Raw genomic sequence first — 18,600 nt, forward strand, 5'->3', positions numbered from 1 at the left:
AAAAACATGTATTAAAACTGAGGAAAAAGTGAGATCACTTACATCATTTGTATCAATTATCAGTTCCACTATGAAGATTTGCTATAAATCCAACTCAATGTTTAATTATGTGGCAGATAATGCTGAAATGAGGATCAGAAATTAATTGGAGCGGCTAATATCATCAGCCATAATTTGCTGTCACAATAACGGTGAGGCTAATGGCACTCACCATTATTTATGCACAAATGGTACAGAAACTTCAGGCGAAGGGCAGATGTACACCCAGGGCAAGAAATTTGGTATCACCGCCTTTGGGGCACTAATTTTTGAAATCATGAAAAATTAGCACCAGGGGCTATTGATTATAAGCTTCCTCTTATCTGGCGGTTAACGCTCCAGGAAAGAACTGGAGCAGTAAATCAAGCGCAAATGACCTCAGTAGGGCACTACAGGGGCGCTACCAGCAGAGCGATAATGAATTTCAGGTGCAATGCAATCAGGAATGATCCTTCACACTGGCTCCTTCCAGCTCGTAAAGTGGAGGTTGCATCGTTGTGCAGATCCTCATTATCAACATTGCTGGCTGTGAAGGCGACCTGCAAGAAACTCAATCCCCTGATCGCGATGGCTGATCCCACTCCCAGGGAGAGAGCTCATCATTTCACGGATGAGGCATTGAAGGCATTGGTCGTGGGAGTGGAGTGAAGGAGGGCAGTGCTATTCCTGGACAATGGAAGGAGGCCATTGCCCCAGGTCTTCAGGGCAATGTGGAGGGAAGTAGCTCAGGAGGTCTTGACCAGTAGTGTGGTCGTACGCAGCCTGACACAGTGCCGGAAGAAATTCAATGACCTCACTCGGGTGGTCAAGGTGAGTACATGCTTCAACAGGTCCTACATACCAGCATCTGAACCTCAGCCTTTACACACTGCACAAACCACCTCACCCCCACCATTCACCCCCAAGCATCTGCACCTACTCAAACTCACATCCACATCTCACGCCTTGCCTACAATCACAGCTATTCAACTATGGCAGGCATATCTCCGAAACTCATAGCTGGACTCTGACTCACACAAATTCATTTCTCTTGCAGGTCAAGATCGCCCACGATAGGAGGGAGCAGCAGAGAACAGATGGGGGTGATGCGCAGCTCCAGCAGTTTATAGATCTGGAGGAGCAAGTGCTGAGAGTCATTGGGCAGCAGATGGTGGGCGGCGTGGCCGTCGGCGACGTCGACCCCCTTGGGGGCAACAACAGTATGTTCATCCCCTCTCCTCTCATCCCACTTCCCCCTCACAGCACATGCCTTTCCCACTTTCCAGCTCATTATCCTGTCTGCATTCCTTGCTCCCTTCCTCCCTTCCTGTCCCCCTGCCCTCACCTTTAAGTGAGTATTGTGACTTTATGCTTTCAGAGAATCAGCAACCAGATGACCAGCCTGTCCCTGAGCCTCCCAGTGAGAGAGAGGAAGGAGAAGAGGAGGAGGAAGAAAGCACCGCATCACTGCATCTCTCACCTGCAGGCACCACCTCAAATACTGGCACTACGTGATCTTTAGAGGCAAGTTTAGTAGTGGGATCTGCACTGGGTGACGCACCGGGGACGAGTGGGCTGCAGCAAGGCCAGGGGGAAATGGTAGCTCGGGAGCCAGCTCCATGGAGGGTGTGCTCGTGCATGAGTTCTGCTGCACACGACTCAGATGAGGATCTCGATGGGGAGGCGTTCACAAGAAGGGTAATGGGCATGCACACAGACATGATAGATGCAATGGCGAGTGCCTGAGAGCCTCTCGGCAATGGTAAGGAGCGTGGAGGAGTCTGCCTCCAACATTGCACAGAGCTCTGTACACATTATGGAGCCCATCCTTGGCAGTCTGCAAAGGATGGTGGACTCCCTGAGAGACAGTGCGGATCCAGACCTCATGACATGTGTCATAGGCGATGTGGCAGATTCTATTGCAGCACAGGCGGAAGCCACACAACGTCTTAGTGCTGTAATGCAGTCAATGGTTGGTGGCATTGAGTCTCAGACTGCTCTCATGCAGTCTCAGCTGGATGCCACGTAAGCTCTGACTGCGACCATCATCACTGGGTCCACCACAGTCCACTGGGGATCTCACGGTGTCGCAGTAGGCCACCAATCTGTGCTCTAGCAGATTGCTCCAGATGCTGAGGTGCTGCCCCAGGGGATTGGCAGTGTGTCAGTGGAGCAGGAACCTGCTGTCCTCTCTCAGGATGACAGCATTCCTGATTCCACCACTGCCACTCTGTCATTGCCTTTGCTGCTGCCTGTCATCCAGCCAGTCCAGACTGCTGCCACCCAGCCTGAGGTGGTGCAGTGTACAGCCAAGCCTTCCAAGCTCAGAGCTGGTCAAGGGCATCCTGCAAGGCCATCTGTAGTCTCTGGCACCAACACTCAGCAGCCTTCCACCAGCCCTGCTGCAGCCACTGGGGAGACACTATGTAGGAGCAGTAGATTAGGAAAAGGCACTGTAAAGAGGGGAAGAAAGGGTTTGCACAAGGGTGGTCAGTTAATATTGTTGTATATATGTGGTTACTGAATTTGGATAAATTTATTATTGGAACTTTGCAGATTTGGTGCTGTGTCTCATTTCAGCTTTGGGGTGTGGTATGGAATGAGAAATTGATGGAATAATGGGGCAACGTATTCCAACGTATTCGAGGCAACTGGGAAGTGGCCTCGAATATGTTGGAACCGCAGTCTGAAGAGGCGGTCACGGACCGCCCTTCCACAAGGCCGCTTTAGTGGCTGCCTCCTCTGTCGCTGCTGTTCGTGCTCCTGTTCCTCCTCCTCCTCCTTGTCCGCTTCCTCCTCCTCTCCCTCTTCCTCCTCCTGAGGTGGTGCGGCTATGCTTGGTGGCAATGGCTGGGCCCTCACGATGGCCAAGTTGTGGAGCATGCAGCAGATGATGACGAAAAGGGACACCCGCTCAGCCGAGTACTGGAGGGCTCCTCCCGAGCGGTCAAGGCAGTGGAACCATTGCTTGAGCACTCCGATGGTCTGCTCAATGATGTTCCTGGTGGCAGCATGGCTCTCACTATATGAGTGCTGGGCACGAGTGTTGGGGTTGCGGAGGGGAGTCATGAGCCAGGTGGAGAGCGGATAGGCCTTGTCTCCCAGCAGCCAGCCGTGAGCTTGATGTGATGGCTGGAAGATTGCTGGCACACCGATCTGGCGCAGGATGAAGGCATCGTGTCTGCTGCCAGGATAGCGGACATTGACGGTGAGGATTCGCTGTCTGTGGTCGCACACCAACTGGGCATTAAGTGAGTGGTAGCCTTTGTGGTTACGGAACACCTCAGGATTGTTATGAGGTGCCCACAAAGCGACGTGGGTGCAGCCAATGCGCCCTGCACCATGGGGAAGCCCGCTATCCTGGCAAAGCCACATGCACCCTCGTGCTGCTTCTCTCTGGTCATGGGGAAGGAAATGTAGACCCTTCTCCTTCTGTAGAGAGCATCTGTGACCTCGCGGATACAGCGATGGACGGCGAACTGCGAGATGTTCGCTATGTCTCCTGTTGTACACTGGAAGGATCTGCTGGCGTTGAAATTGAGGACGGCAGTCACCTTGACTGCCATTGAGAGAGCCGTGGTACTCCTGATGTGAGGCTCGAGGTCTGGCTGCAGGAGGTGGCAGAGCTCTGTGACCACCTCCTTTGTGAAGCGGAGCCTCCTAAGCCACTGTTCCTCAGTGAGATTGATGTAGGAGAAATGCTTCTGTAATACCCTGGGAGGGTAAGGCCTCCTGTTGAGAGCCCTGTTGACCCTCCTTCCTCTGGACACATTTTGCAATCTTTCTCTCTGCCTCCGACGTTGAAGCTAGAGGGCGCGGTCCAGTGCCAGTACAGCCCCCATTAAATTATGGAAATGTTGCACTTTAAAATCTCACCGAAATGAAAGTGATTAATTTTTCTGAGGCAAAAGACTCCTTCAAGTGGAAAACGCTGAAATTGCTCAAAATGCCTGTTTGCCGATGTCAAACTGACAAGGCAGCATTCTTTGCCGACTAAAAATAAACCGGATGTTGACCCTTTAAATAGCGCTCCTCCAGCGATCATCAGACTGCATTCCATCTCCTGTACCTGCCGTTGCTAACGGCAGACGCTGAGGCAGGGGGAGAGAGTGAATTTCTGAGCCGGGGCGCTGCGCAACCGGATGACGTCACAAACTCCGGATGCAGGAGATCATGGCACTCGTGGTTACCAGTGCCGCAAACCTCCACCTCAATTTCGCGGGCGTTGGTACTATTGCCGTGCCCAGTTGCAAAGCCGGTATCACCCGGGAGGCGCTAAGGTACCGAATTTCTCAAATATCCAAAAATTGCTGTCTGAGTTAAGCCGCTCCGCCATCAGCTTCGCGGAAACAATATCTCGCTGTCTGGCTCACCATTGAAACGGTATCTCGCTGTCTGGCTCACCATTGAAACGGTATCTCGCTGTCTGGCTCACCATTGAAGCGGCATCTCGCTGTCTGGCTCACCATTGAAACGGTATCTCACTGTCTGGCTCACCATTTAAACGGCATCTCGCTGTCTGGCTCACCATTGAAACGGCATCTCGCTGTCCGGCTCACCATTGAAACGGTATCTCGCTGTCCGGCTCACCATTGAAACGGTATCTCGCTGTCTGGCTCACCATTGAAACAGGATCTCGCTGTCTGGCTCACCATTGAAACGGTATCTCGCTGTCCGGCTCACCATTGAAACGGTATCTCGCTGTCTGGCTCACCATTGAAACGGTATCTCGCTGTCTGGCTCACCATTGAAACGGTATCTCGCTGTCTGGCTCACCATTGAAACGGCATCTCGCTGTCTGGCTCACCATTGAAACGGGATCTCGATGTCTGGCTCACCATTGAAACGGTATCTCGCTGTCCGGCTCACCATTGAAACGGTATCTCGCTGTCCGGCTCACCATTGAAACGGTATCTCGCTGTCCGGCTCACCATTGAAACGGTATCTCGCTGTCCGGCTCACCATTGAAACGGTATCTCGCTGTCCGGCTCACCATTGAAACGGTATCTCGCTGTCCGGCTCACCATTGAAATGGTATCTCGCTGTCTGGCTCACCATTGAAATGTATTGAATGGCATGAAGTTGCCGTATTTGCGCGGTAGATACGAATTAAGCTCGTCTTCTCCATTTCCGTCTAAGTGTCCTTTTAACGATGCGATAAGTTAATTGCTGCGAGTCAACCTCTCTGGCACTGAAAATTAACTATTATGAATGTGGAGTCTCATTCCCTCAGGTTTTAATTGTTTTTGGAGATTTAAAAAATGTTAAATTTAAAATTTGATTTCTTTTTACTTTTCCTTCCTGTCACTTTTTCTCTCGCTTAATCCAATCTTTCTTTCCCTCTCTTTATTTCTCTTTCTGTACCTGACTTGAATTCACCCACTCTAATATACACTTCCTTCTCGGTCATTGCACTATTAATTTCACAATCCTTCAATCTAATTGGTTAAGGAGATACCCTGTTGGTTGCCCTGTTCGTTCAGGTCCCAGATGTCCTGTTTCCCTCGCTGTGACGTTATCAGCTCGCACTCTCAGCACTTCTGCTACCCCTGGCTCCACAGGAACAATTTTGTTAAGAATTTTTTTAAAACATAATTTTCGTTGGCGACTGATTTCATCTGCCCGGGACGCCTAAAAAAAAGTGCCCCATGAATTTAACAGTCAGACCAATGCCTGTGCCAATTGGGCACAGGCTGTCCCACTGCTAAATCCTCTTTTTACTTTTCCTCTTTTTACTTTTATAGGGGCAGCACGGTGGCATAGTGGTTAGCACTGTTGCCTCACAGCGCCAGGGACCCGGGTTCGAATCCAGCCTCGGGTGACTGTCTGTGTGGAGTTTGCACATTCTCCCCGTGTTTGCGTGGGTTTTCTCCGGGTGCTCCGGTTTCCTCCCACAGTCCAAAGATGTGCGGGTTAGGTTGATTGGCTATGATAAATTGACCCTTAGTGTTAGGGGGATTAAATACGTGGGGTTACGGGGATAGGGTGGGATATGTGTTGGTGTAGGGGTTACAGGGATCGGGTGGGATATGTGTCGGTGCAGGCTCGATGGGCCGAAATGGCCTCTATCTGCACTGTGGGGTTTCTGTGATTCTGTGATTTCTGTGATAAATCGGTGTGCTTTTCACCTGTTTTATGCCTTAAAACAAGCATACTAGTTTCTACCTTAGATTAACAAAACACCATACTTGTCAGAAACAGACTAGCTGTAAAATTTTTAATTGTACCTTGCTGGTGATGGGCTTTTAGAAATGAGTCTAAGCGGTAATGAATGGTGCTGCCTCACTGGTGGAATGTCAGGTGAACATCGGAAATCAGTACCTAGAGAAGAAAATTTTAAACTAATAGTTGTCTTAAGAATTGTGACCATTACATCTGCAATTTGTTCATTAATGTCTGTATTTAGTGTTTTATTACCCGTGTTCCAAGCTACTTTGCATGTTGTGTGCCATGAGGTAAAGGACAAATGCACACTCCATTGATTTTTATTGTTTGGATTTTGATTTTCAAATTCATTTGTCTCCTCATGATCCATGTACCATTCTTCAGCTAAAAAGTAGGCTGATGGCAGACTGCTCCCAGTTCTGTGCCCATCCTGTTCTATAGCCAGCTATTGGCATTAAGCTGAGTGTGGCGCAGTATGACTTATCTTTAAATTCTGCCTTCTTCTCAGTTGGAAGGTGCCTTGCCTTTATTCACCACTTACATTTGGCACTTTGAGGTTGAACAGGAACTGGGCATTTCTGGAATCACAGCTGTAAACTTACACCCCAATAGTCATGGCCCAGTCTATCTGTTATACCACTTGTGTATCAATTTTATTTTGCTGCAATTTCCCCCCGTCTTTTTCTGAGCATGTTGAACAGTTCCACGGCCACCAATCACATTATTAATGTGTGAGTATTGACAATGGTGCCAATAGGCTATGTGACTAAGAGGGCATCAGAGCTGACCCTGTGCTCACCCAATATGCATTGTAATTATTAGTTTGCAAAGTTGGTAAGTTTTTCCAATTCACTTGGAGGCCACTAGGTGGAGCAATTCACAACACATTCTCTGTTTCTGAACTAAAAATAACAATAAGCTAATATCAGGTTAGGCGTGGTAAATGAAGGAGCACTTTTTAACTTTTGCAAGTTACTATATGTGTGGGAATCTGTGCAGCATGTAACTGCATTTGGATTCACTCTATAGACTGGGTATGTTATAGGTCCATTGAACCACAGGAAGTGACAAATAAGAGGAGAATCTTTGCTGCTGATGAGCTGCTATTCATTGATCTAGTATCAGAGATAAATACATCATTTAGTTTTCTTTTATGAATGGTGCATTGATCTTAAAACGGTGCGCAGCTCCTATAGGATACTGCTACCAATGGTGTTTATTTTATCATGGGTGCTGTATTTCAGCATTACTGACATCACATTACATATTGGTTTTGTTTGAAGGCCAAAAACAATATACAAATAAATAGCTATCAATTCATTCTGTTTTTATAACCAAACACTGTGCTTGTGAACTAGTAAATCTGTATCTGGCACTGCCATTTGTTTAAAATGAATGACCAGAAAATCACGGGCTGGGCTCCGATGATATCCCTGTGAGGTTGGATTACAGAATCACCTCTCTTGTTTCAGAGGCAGGTATTCATCAGCTTGTGATTTGGAGGAAATTTAAATCTTAATTGAAAACTTCGTGAAGTATCCTTTATGTATCAGTGCATACGATTTAATTTAACTTCTTCAACACATACCAGAAAAATATAATTGAAAAACTCTGATCTTTAATAATCATATTGTGTAGTGTTCTTTTTTGAAGGATGTATGCTTGTGATTTAAAACATTTTTTTGCCAAATGTATTGCATACATTTTCTCAAAAAACACCTGTTATTTTTCTTTGTAATGTACCTACCATTCCTTGGTATGATTGCCTGTTGGGAAAAAGGAAGAGGCAATAATATTGAAATGCAAGTATTCAGCTAACAAATCTTTAAACCATTACTTTCATTTAAGTGCAGATATTAAAAGAAAATAATCTACAATTGCTTTTAAGTTCAAACAGCAATTCTACAGTAAAATTGAAGAAAACGAACAGCTATGTTTTCCTGACAAAGTTGCTTAGCAACGATGTGAGAAAATGAAAGGGATCTACGGACAGTATACAGACCTCATTTAGTTTGTTCTTCCATAATCTGAAAGGAAAATAAGAGATAACTGACATGACAAACAATTGTATTTGCTATAGTGCTACCGTAGCATTCAATTTCAAGTCATAAAACCAGCTAGCTATCTAAGTAGAGTATTTGATTTAACTCACCCCATATTATTTTCAGGCTGTGTTATTGACGGCATGTTTATGGAGTGCAGGAGTTTGGCAGGTCCTGAGGAACTATGTGTGTGGCTTGGTTCAGGAGGAAGTTGTTTGAATTCTTTGGGTATATTCTTAGGAGGCCTAGAATTTCACAAAACAAATCACTGAAAAAAACCAAATCACTAACAGTGACAAGATGTTTTATCATGATGTCTAGCCCCATGTAACTTGTAAACTGGATATGGAATTGAAAGGAAATGTTATGTCGGAAGAAACATTTAAATTGGTGGTAAAAACAAACTGCTTTTGTTTTCAGAACCTCTAGAACATTCCCATGGAAATCAAAGCATGATACTCTTTCTCACACACGATATTGCTTCGTAGTTGGTGCTCCACCATTGCGAAGTTTCTTTCTCAACCATGATGCTTCCAAGACAGGTTTAAAAATGTCAAAACGAGCACCTAACTTCTGCCAAGTGAATAACTCAGCCCAAACCATAGCGATAACGGTAAGAGGCGTTGTACGATAACTCCAAAGATATACAGCTAATTTCTGATGTATGGTGCCAGGTCTTGAAACCTCGTTAAGGAAGTTTTGAATGTACGTACAACCCTCTCAATTTCCCCATTTGACTACGGGAGTCCGGGTGGAGAAGTAATATGAGGCACACGTTCTTACTCAAAAATTGAGAACAATCATATGACTTAAAAGGTGGCCCATTGTCAGAGACCAGCTCTGCAGGAAGTCAATATTGGGCAATCAAATACCGTAACATGTCAATCATTGCCATTGAATGTGTTGATGACATCAGAACCACTCCGAGCCATTTAGAATGAGAATCACAATAAGTAAAAATGTCCACATTTTCAGCTTGGTGAAATCAACATAAATTCCCTGCCATGGTTTTGTCGGCCATTGCCCAGTACTAGTTTCCACCAGGTTTACAGGTAAGGTGATCTGTCAGGCTTGATACTCATGAACAGCATCTTCTATGTTGCTATCTAAGGAAGGCTACACATGTGCAATCTAGCTGATCCTTTCATTCTGACTATACCAGGATGACCGACTTGCAATTCCTGAATCATAAGGTTTTGGAATTTAGGTGGAATAACAACAAAGTCCACAAAGCAAACGCCTTTCTTCAATCGACAATTCATCTCGATGTCTACTGTATAATCATAGTTCTGTTGGCAAAATGCCATCATCAGGCCAGCCATTCATCATGTAGTACATAACATGGGATAGTACAGGGCTGTATGCATTACGTCTGTCACTGACCATGATGGGGAGTGAGTTCAGCTGCTCAGTAAACAATTTTGTGATAGTCAAATCTTCATCAATATGTGAAACTGATACAGGTAGGTGGAACAAAAAATCTGCACTGGCATTTAATTTTGATAGTTTAAATTTGATGTCATACTGATCAGCTGATAATTGAATAGCCCACCTTTGAATTCTCACTGAAGCTAAAACAGGCATTCCTCGGTTCTCAGAGAATATGACAGCTAAAGGCTTATGATTAGTATACAAAACAAAACATCGTCTGAATAGGTATGTATGAATTTTTTTCACTTCAAATATAATTGCAAGGGCTTCATGTTTGATCTGTGAATAGTTGGTCTTGGAAGGAGTTGGGATATGGGAAGCGAATTATATTGGAACTTTGGAACTGACAGGGTGGTGGTCAAGCTCCAGCACCCAATTGAGATGCATCAACAGATAAAATCAGCAGCAAATGAAGGTCATACTGTCCCAATAGCGGTGCATGCGCTATTAAAGTCTGACGAAGAAGTCTACTCAACAGGTATGTGACCATCGACATGTTTGGAACAAGCTTCTAGTAATAATTGACTAGACCCAGAAATGACTGTAACTCTTGCACATTAATTGGAGCAGGTATAGAAGTCATTTCTTAAACCTTCTTTGCTGGTTGAATACCAAACCTGTTAACAATAAAGGAAAAATGCTCTATGGAGTCTTGTAACAGCGCGCGATTGAACGACTTTAGTCAGAGATCACATTCATGTAACTGCTTGAAAACTGCTTTTGAGATTTTGCAGATGTTCTTACTCTGATCTTCCAGTAACCAGGAGATGATCCAAGATTCACTGAGTGCCTTGGAGATTCATTCAAATTGTCTCCATGGCTTTCTGAAATATGTGTGGAGCATGACCAAAATTCAGCCTTTTGTAACAATAAAGTCCTTGATGTGTATTTATTGTTGCCAAAGCTGGACGTTCTTCAGCAAGCTCCAGTTGAAAGTAAGCCTGGGAAATAAATTTTTGAAGCAATCTAATTTACAAAATTGTTGACCACCATTGAGATTGACAAACCCTTCAACCCTGGACAGAGGATATTCATGAACATCCAAACTAGGGTTCAAACTTATTCTATAGACATCACAAATTCTTATTATCACCATCAGGTTTTATTACAGGCACAATTGGGCTTGCCCCATCGTTGTGGTCGATTTTCTAAAATGATGCCCTCATGCTCCATCCGATCTAATTCAACAACAACGAGTATTTATATAGCGCTTTTAACATAGTAAAACATTCCAAGGCACTTCACAGGAGCATTATCAGACAACTTTTGACACCGCACCAGATAAAGAGATATTAGGACAGGTGACCAAAAGCTTGGTCAAAGAGGTAGGTTTTAAGAAGCGTCTTAAAGGAGGAGAGAGAAATGGAGAGATTTAGGGAGGGAATTCCAAAGTTTAGGGCATTGGCAGCTGAAGACAAGGCCACCATTGGTGGGGCACAAGAGGCCAGAAATGGAGGATTGCAGAGTTCTTGGAGGGCTGTAGGGCTGGAGGAGGTTACAGAGATAAGGAGGAGCGAGGCCATGGAGAGATTTGGATGAAAATTTAAAGCAGTGCTGGAGCTGGAGCCAGTGTAGGTTGGCAAGGATGGGTGAATGGGTGATGGAGCATGGGTGATGGGTGAATGGGTGATGGATGGATGGGTGAATGGGTGATTGGTGATGGGTGATGGGTGGATGGGTGAATGGGTGATGGGTGATGGATGGGTGATTGGGTGAATGGGTGAATGGGTGATGGGTGGATGGGTGATTGGGTGAATGGGTGATGGGTGAATGGGTGATGGGTGGATGGCTGAATGGGTGAATGGGTGATGGGTGGATGGGTGATTGGGTGATGGGTGATTGGGTGATGGGTGATTGGGTGATTGGGCGAATGGGCAAATGGGTGATGGGTGATTGGGTGATGGTGAATGGGTGATTGGGTGAATGGGTGATGGGTGATTGGGTGATTGGGCGAATGGGTGATTGGGTGATGGGTGATTGGGCGAATGGGTGATTGGGTGATGGGTGGATGGGTGAATGGGTGATTGGGTGATGGGTGGATGGGTGATTGGGTGATGGGTGATTGGGTGATGGGTGATTGGGTGATGGTGAATGGGTGATTGGGTGAATGGGTGATGGGTGATTGGGTGATGGGTGATTGGGTGATGGTGAATGGGTGATTGGGTGAATGGGTGATTGGGTGATGGGTGATGGGTGGATGTGTGATGGGTGATTGGGTGATTGGGTGATGGGTGGATGGGTGATTGGGTGATGGGTGAATGGTGAATGGGTGATGTGTGATGGGTGAATGGGACTTTGTGCAAGTTAGGATACAGACAGCAGAGTTTTGGATGAGCTCAGGTTTACGGAGGGTGCGAGGTGGGAGGCCGGCCAGCAGAGCACTGGAATAGTCCAGTCTGGAGGTAACACAGGCACGGACGAGGGTTTCAGATTATTTTTTTGGCTTCATCCACTCCTTCACATTAAGGTGTACCTGGATATCCTTTGCTGTACCAAATTTCGGACTGAATAAGGATGTATATTTTTCCATGAGTATGTCTTGGAGTGGTAATCTTACTACTTGCCCAGTTTAACTTCAGGCCACAAAACCAATCAATGAAGGATCTTTACCCTTAACTACGATTACAGACAATTGCTTTAGCTGATTTGATATCTTACTTGGACTTTTATTTTTCCAAGAATTGGCAATGAGTATCTAGAATAACTTGTCAGCAAAATGTTGTTTTTTTTTGTTGGGCAATTTTCTGAAACTTGTGAGGGAATATACAGGAAAAGGCAATTCATCATCTTACACAAACAGTGGTCTGGACGATGATTTCTTTTACCACACCTCCAACATGTTTGAACGACTCTGTTCGCTCGGAGTTGTTGAACCCTCAATGATTCAGCTCAAAAGTCGTTATAATAGGTAAATTATGCAAATTAGACTCACTTCACGAAGTCCATTGAACCATATAGCACAGAAGGAGGCCGTTCAATTTATCATGCCTGTGCCAGCTCTTTGCTAGAGCAATCCACCTAATCCCACTGCCCATGCCCTTGCTCCATAACTTTGTATCTTCTTCTGTTTTAAATATTTTACCAATTTTCCCTTAATAGATGCAATAGTTTCCCTCAAACACTCCCAGTGGCAAAGTAAATAAATTTCTCCTAACCTTGCTCCTTATTCACTTTGTGGCAATTTTATATTAATAAACCCCCTCATCACTGACTTCCCCAACCAGTGGGGTCTAAATTTAAGATTGTTGTGCCCATTTTATGGACCTAAAACGGGTGTAACTATAACCAATTTAGCAGGGCAGAGACCCGTGTCCAAACTGCATGGTCATTCGGTTCACTGTCAAATTGGTTGCGGCCTTTTTTTAAGGCGACCCTGGCAGCCGCCTCATTTCAGATCGAAATGAGACTTCTGTCGCATTTCAGACCGAAATTATTAATTTTGTTTGGATTAGTCGGAGTGCAAAGTCTAACTGGTACACCCTGGTCTTAAGCAGCCTCCAGCGGTTCCTTTAAGCCCCAAAACTTCCAGAAATGTAATATTTGTGGAATTGGAAGGAGAAGGAGTGCTCCTCCAGGCTCTGCAAAACAGCTGCGATTCGTTGCCGTCCTGCATCCCCCCCAGTCAACCAAACCCTTTACTTGTGGGCCTCACTGCAAAGTGAAATCGGTAAGCCCTGACAGATGAGAAGAATGTCTGCGCAGATTGGATGCAGGCTATACCACTACTAATTTGATATGCTTTGCACCCATTCTGCTCTGGAGAAACAGCCACAATGCATTCCAATTTCTACTCCAATGAGTCTGGATGGCTCACAGGAAGGAAACTAGATCAGTATAATCAACCTCCTGGCTGAAATGAGTTAATGATTTTTATCATCTCAAGTCGAAGTAGTATGTTGGAAGCAACATTTCATAAACTGGTTTGTCTACTTTCAATACTTATCCTCCATGATCAGCTTAGGCAGCTGTGGGAGATTTTAATCTCTTGTGAGTTAAACCTAACTTAACAGTAACATTCTGATAATTAACATACCAAGATCCTTGTATTGTGAAACAGTTAGAAATTCCAAACTGTGACAGAAGTCAACCAAACAAATTTGATGAGACTTCAGTATATTTTTCACTGCACAGTGTGAAGCAGAGCGATATTTTCTAAACATCTCTATAATGTTGGTAGGGATGACATCATATATTTGGTCCTGAAAATCCAATTGGGGTGGGGGGGGACATATCCCAGCTCATGTCCTGGGATATGCTCACCATGACCTCTGCCACTGACCCAACTGAAGTTTGCAGCTACAGAGGCAGAGGCCACGAGTAATTGTGCTTTCTCAGATTGGGGAACATCTGGGGTACCCAGCTCAAAGTAATCAGAAAGTCTGGTGGAAATATGTCGACTTGGAAGGTGTTACCAGGGGAAGAGGCTGCTCTCAGTGTCCGCTGTCAGGATGCCATTTGTAAAAAAAAAATTCCGCATCTCATCTTCAGTGATCCCGGTCCTAATCCCTCAGGTGAGTCCTACATCCATCCTGTTGGTGAGGTACAGCTGGTGAGACCTGGTGTACCTCTGCTGTCTCTATGATAGGCCCTGACTGAGTATCAGGGCATGGGAACTCTTGGCTTAGGAAGCCTTTCCCCACCATTCACCCCCTTTCATTGACAGGCTTGTAGGAATGGGCATAAGCTCCACCGAACGAGATTATCCCAAAAACTGGGTCCCTGCTGTTTCATTGGACTTTGGCGAAGTTACGGTCAAAGATTTCCGCCCTATTGTATGTAAAGTGTAAATTGGTTTTTATGCACTGTTTATTCCCACGATCCATTGTGGGTATAGGAGCCCGGTCTTCAGCCAATGGCAGAAGTCTGAAGGTTGACATAATCACCTCACAGATCTGACTATTGCCAGATCATTTTCAGCATCAAAACACGGAGAGAGCACCTGTGATGCCCAAAGGGTTAAGGAAGTATGTGCCTGTAAGATAAACGATGGGGTTTTTTGTCATTCAACTATGTAGTCTGCCATAAATCTCTCTGTGTTTGGTAGAACTCTGAACAAATACACTTAACTTGACATTACCTGGGTGGTGGTGGTACTGGTTGCTGTGGGGAATAAGAACAATTGAGCTGTTAGTAAGACAATAATTACAATGTAACCAATATAATATTATCCCATCATACCTGTTTGAGGTAAAAGGGTCCTCAACTTTTCAAAATAATTGAATTATAATTGTGCTTACATCTAAACATCAGGGACAAAATGTAGTCCTACCATAACTTCAGTGGGAATGTGCTAGACTAGCCAGAAATGAGGTGAGACCAGGTGTAGCAGGTCACCAAGCACATGGGCCCTGCCTGATGGTCCAGGCTGGGAATGTGCTCCAGGGCCTTGAAGATTTAAGGTTTGCACAATTTTTTTTTAATGTTGCAAGTGACCAGGTCAGCACAATTTTGTCCTTTCTGGGGAGGGATGGTTCCGATACCACACCTCTGCTGAAGTTTGCAGCCTCTGGAAACAGACGGTGACCCCAGATGCATCTCTAGTGACGTGAGCACCTGCCACTGATAGGCTAATAAAGGGACTTCCTCGACCCTGCAACTTTGGCAGGGTCAACAGTGGAGATCCCAGCTGGGTCCATCCCAGCACTTTCCCAATATTCACCGAGTTAATCACCTGAGGAATATTCTCTTAAATAATTCCAGGATACTGTACTTAACTTTTAGAAGAGATAGGCAAAATGGAAAAGGAGGAGGGGTAGCCCTGATAGTAAAGGATAGGATAAAGACAGGAGTGAGAAAGGATCTTAGCTCCAAAAATCAAGAAGTAGAATCAGTTTGGGTGGAACTAAGAAACAGCAAGGGGCAGAAAACATGGGTGGGAGTTGTTTATAGGCCCCCAAACAGTAGTTGTAATGTAGGGCAGAGTATAAATCAGGAAATTAGAGGCGCATGTAACAAGGGTAATACAGTGATCATGGCGGACTTTAATCTACATATAGACTGGGCAAACCAAATTTGCAGTAATAGGGTGGAGGACGAGTTCATGGAATGTATACAAGATAGTTTTCTAGATCGGTATGTAAGAAATAGGTATTAGAGCCAAAAATGGGGTTATTGTAAGAAATAGCTATTAGATCCAAAAATGGGGTTTTAATTCTTAAGGAACAGAGAAGATCCCTGAAGTAGCAGGCCAAGTAGATAATGTGGTTAAGAAGGCATATGGAATGCTTGCCTTTATTAGCCGTGGCATAGAATACACGAGCCTCAACTGTATAAAACACTAGTTAGGCCTCAGCTAGAGTACTGCGTGCAGTTCTGGTCACCACATCACAGGAATGATGTGATTGCACTAGAGAGGGTACAGAGGAGATTTACAAGGATGTTGCCGGGAGTAGAGAATTTTAGCTATGAGGAAAGGCTGGATAGGCTGGGTCTGTTTTCCTTGGAACAGAGGAGGCTGAGGGGAGACCTTATTGAGGTGTATAAAATTATGAGGGGCCTAGATAAAGTGGATAGAAAGGACCTATTTCCCTTAGCAGAGGGGTCAAAAACCAGTGTGTGACCTGTGATCCAAATTTTACAGTGGTGTCAGAAGTGGGATCGCAGAGTTGGGAGTTGTAAGGTTCCAACTGGGGGGACCGGAGGGACTTGGTCAAATGCACGTGATCATTGCTTAGACTATTCTTCTCTCTGAAAGAAGGGGGCAGGAAAGAACGTGTTAAAAAGTAAAACCGGAGATACCATGGCATTGGCATATCACCGAGAATTGTTAATAGACAGCCTGGCAGAAAAGGTTGGTAAGGCTGCGGCCACGGGCGTTCTAGGAATTTTAGAAGATAGTAACGGGGACTATGATTATATTCTTGACAGACAGGCAGGCCCCGACTCACTCGAACAACGACTAGAAAGGATGGAGGCAGCATTAGGGGCTTTGACCATCGGCCAGGGAGCCCGACCGGTTGTCCTGGTGCATCAACAACCCGAGCATACAGCAGACCTGCCACCTCCCTTGTGACTCCCACAGGCCTGTCAGGTGGAGGTAACGTCTCCGCTCCGATACGATGATGGTGGGAAACTGGTAGTCCACACTGTTGATTCTGTAGCCCGTCAACAATTAATGTTAGTCGACTCCGGCTCCTCCGCCATCATTATTCATGATCCCCACCCCGATCCTACAAAGGGCATGTCCTAAGTTTTATTGAGCTTTGACAATTCAATCCAGACAACTATACAAGGATCCCTTCCCTTGGAGCTATAGCAGGGTGCTGTTCGCAAAGGCACGTTTACGACCAGCCATCCAGTTTGGTCAGTTAGAAAACCGGATGACTATCGGATGACTATTCAAAAAGGGGGGTAGGGAAAAAGCAGGTAATTACAGACCTGTAAGCCTTACATCAGTTGTGGGCAAAATGCTGGAGTCCATCATTAAGGATGAAATAGCGGAGCACTTAGCAAATGGGGACAGGATAGGACAGAGTCAACATGGATTTACAAAGGGTAAATCGTGCTTGACTAATCTATTGGAATTTTTTGAGGGAGTAACTGGTAGAATAGATGGGGGAGAGCCAGTAGATGTGGTGTACCTGGACTTCCAAAAGGCCTTCGATAAGGTCCCACATAAAAGATTAGCATGGAAAATTGAGGCTCATGGGATAAAGGGGAAAGTTTTGGCGTGGATAGGGAACTGGCTGTCAGATAGAAAACAGAGAGTTGGAATAAACGGCTCATTTTCTGAATGGCAGGCAGTAACAAGTGGGGTACCACAGGGATCTGTCCTGGGCCCCCAGCTGTTCACAATTTACATTAATGACCTGGATCAGGGAGTCGGATGCAGCATTTCCAAATTTGCAGACGACACTAAACTAGGAGGTGGGGTGGGCTCAGAGGAAGAGACCAGGAAGCTCCAGAGCGATTTGGACAGACTGGGCGATTGGGCGGATAAATGGCAGATGCACTATAATGTGGACAAGTGCGAAGTTATCCACCTTGGGTGCAGGAACGGGAGGGCAAATTATTATTTAAATGGCAATAGATTGGGAGAGGGAGAAGTACAGAGAGACCTGGGTGTTCTTGTACACCAGTCACTGAAGGCGAGCATGCAGGTGCAACAGGCGGTCAAGAAGGCAAACGGTATGCTGGCCTTCATAGCAAAAGGGTTAGAATACAGGAACAGGGATACCTTGCTGCAGCTGTACAGGGCACTGGTGAGACCACACCTCGAGTACTGTGTACAGTTTTGGTCGCCTCATCTGAGGAAGGATGTTCTTGCCATGGAGGGGGTGCAGCGGCGATTCACCAGGCTGATACCAGGAATGGCGGGAATGACCTATGAGGAGAGACTATGTAGTTTAGGGATGTACACACTGGAGTTTAGAAGATTGAGAGGGGACCTCATAGAAGTGTATAAAATTCTGACAGGTCTAGACAGACTGGATGCAGAAGGAATGTTTCCCTTGGCGGGTGAAAACAGAACTAGAGGACATAATTTAAGGATAAGGGCTAAACCATTTAGGACAGAGATGAGGGGGAATTTCTTCACTCAGAGAGTGGTGAACCTGTGGAACTCATTGCCACAGAGGGCAGTGTACGCCAGCTCATTAAATATATTTAAGAGGGAATTAGATATATTTCTACGGGCAAAAGGGGTTAAGGGTTACGGAGAGAAGGCGGGGACGGGATACTGAATTAAAGGATCAGCCATGATCTCATTAAATGGCGGAGCAGGCACGAAGGGCCGAATGGCCTACTCCTGCTCCTATCTTCTATGTATCTATGACTATTGACTATCACAAACTCAACTCAGTCACCCCCGCGTGTGCCCCGGTGGTACGGGAGACACCCACCCTACTCTCCCAGATTCCCAGTGGCAATAATCAGTACAGAATGAGATTCAGTAGAAAACATCAGAAATTGAAAATTGGCTTATGGGAGAAAGGATAAAATAATT

General features: G+C 45.5%; 1 protein-coding gene across 2 annotated transcripts in view; it reads right to left on the reverse strand.

Annotated features, from left to right (window-relative positions):
* Positions 1-18,600, reverse strand: part of clnk (cytokine-dependent hematopoietic cell linker) — a 284,911-nt gene that overhangs the window by 17,100 nt on the left and 249,211 nt on the right. For both annotated transcript variants that reach the window (XM_085965255.1, XM_085965246.1), the window contains exons 10-14: positions 14,734-14,756; positions 8,336-8,470; positions 8,186-8,210; positions 7,931-7,949; positions 6,246-6,339 (exon numbers count right to left, since the gene is read on the reverse strand). In XM_085965255.1, the coding sequence (XP_085821381.1) occupies positions 6,246-6,339; positions 7,931-7,949; positions 8,186-8,210; positions 8,336-8,470; positions 14,734-14,756 (296 nt within the window). The remainder of the gene's footprint in view (positions 1-6,245; positions 6,340-7,930; positions 7,950-8,185; positions 8,211-8,335; positions 8,471-14,733; positions 14,757-18,600) is intronic.

The sequence above is a fragment of the Somniosus microcephalus genome, chromosome 2 (assembly GCF_052327205.1).
Source record: "Somniosus microcephalus isolate GS21.2 chromosome 2, FLI_Smic_1.0, whole genome shotgun sequence".
In the NCBI taxonomy this organism is placed as follows: Eukaryota; Metazoa; Chordata; class Chondrichthyes; order Squaliformes; family Somniosidae; genus Somniosus; species Somniosus microcephalus.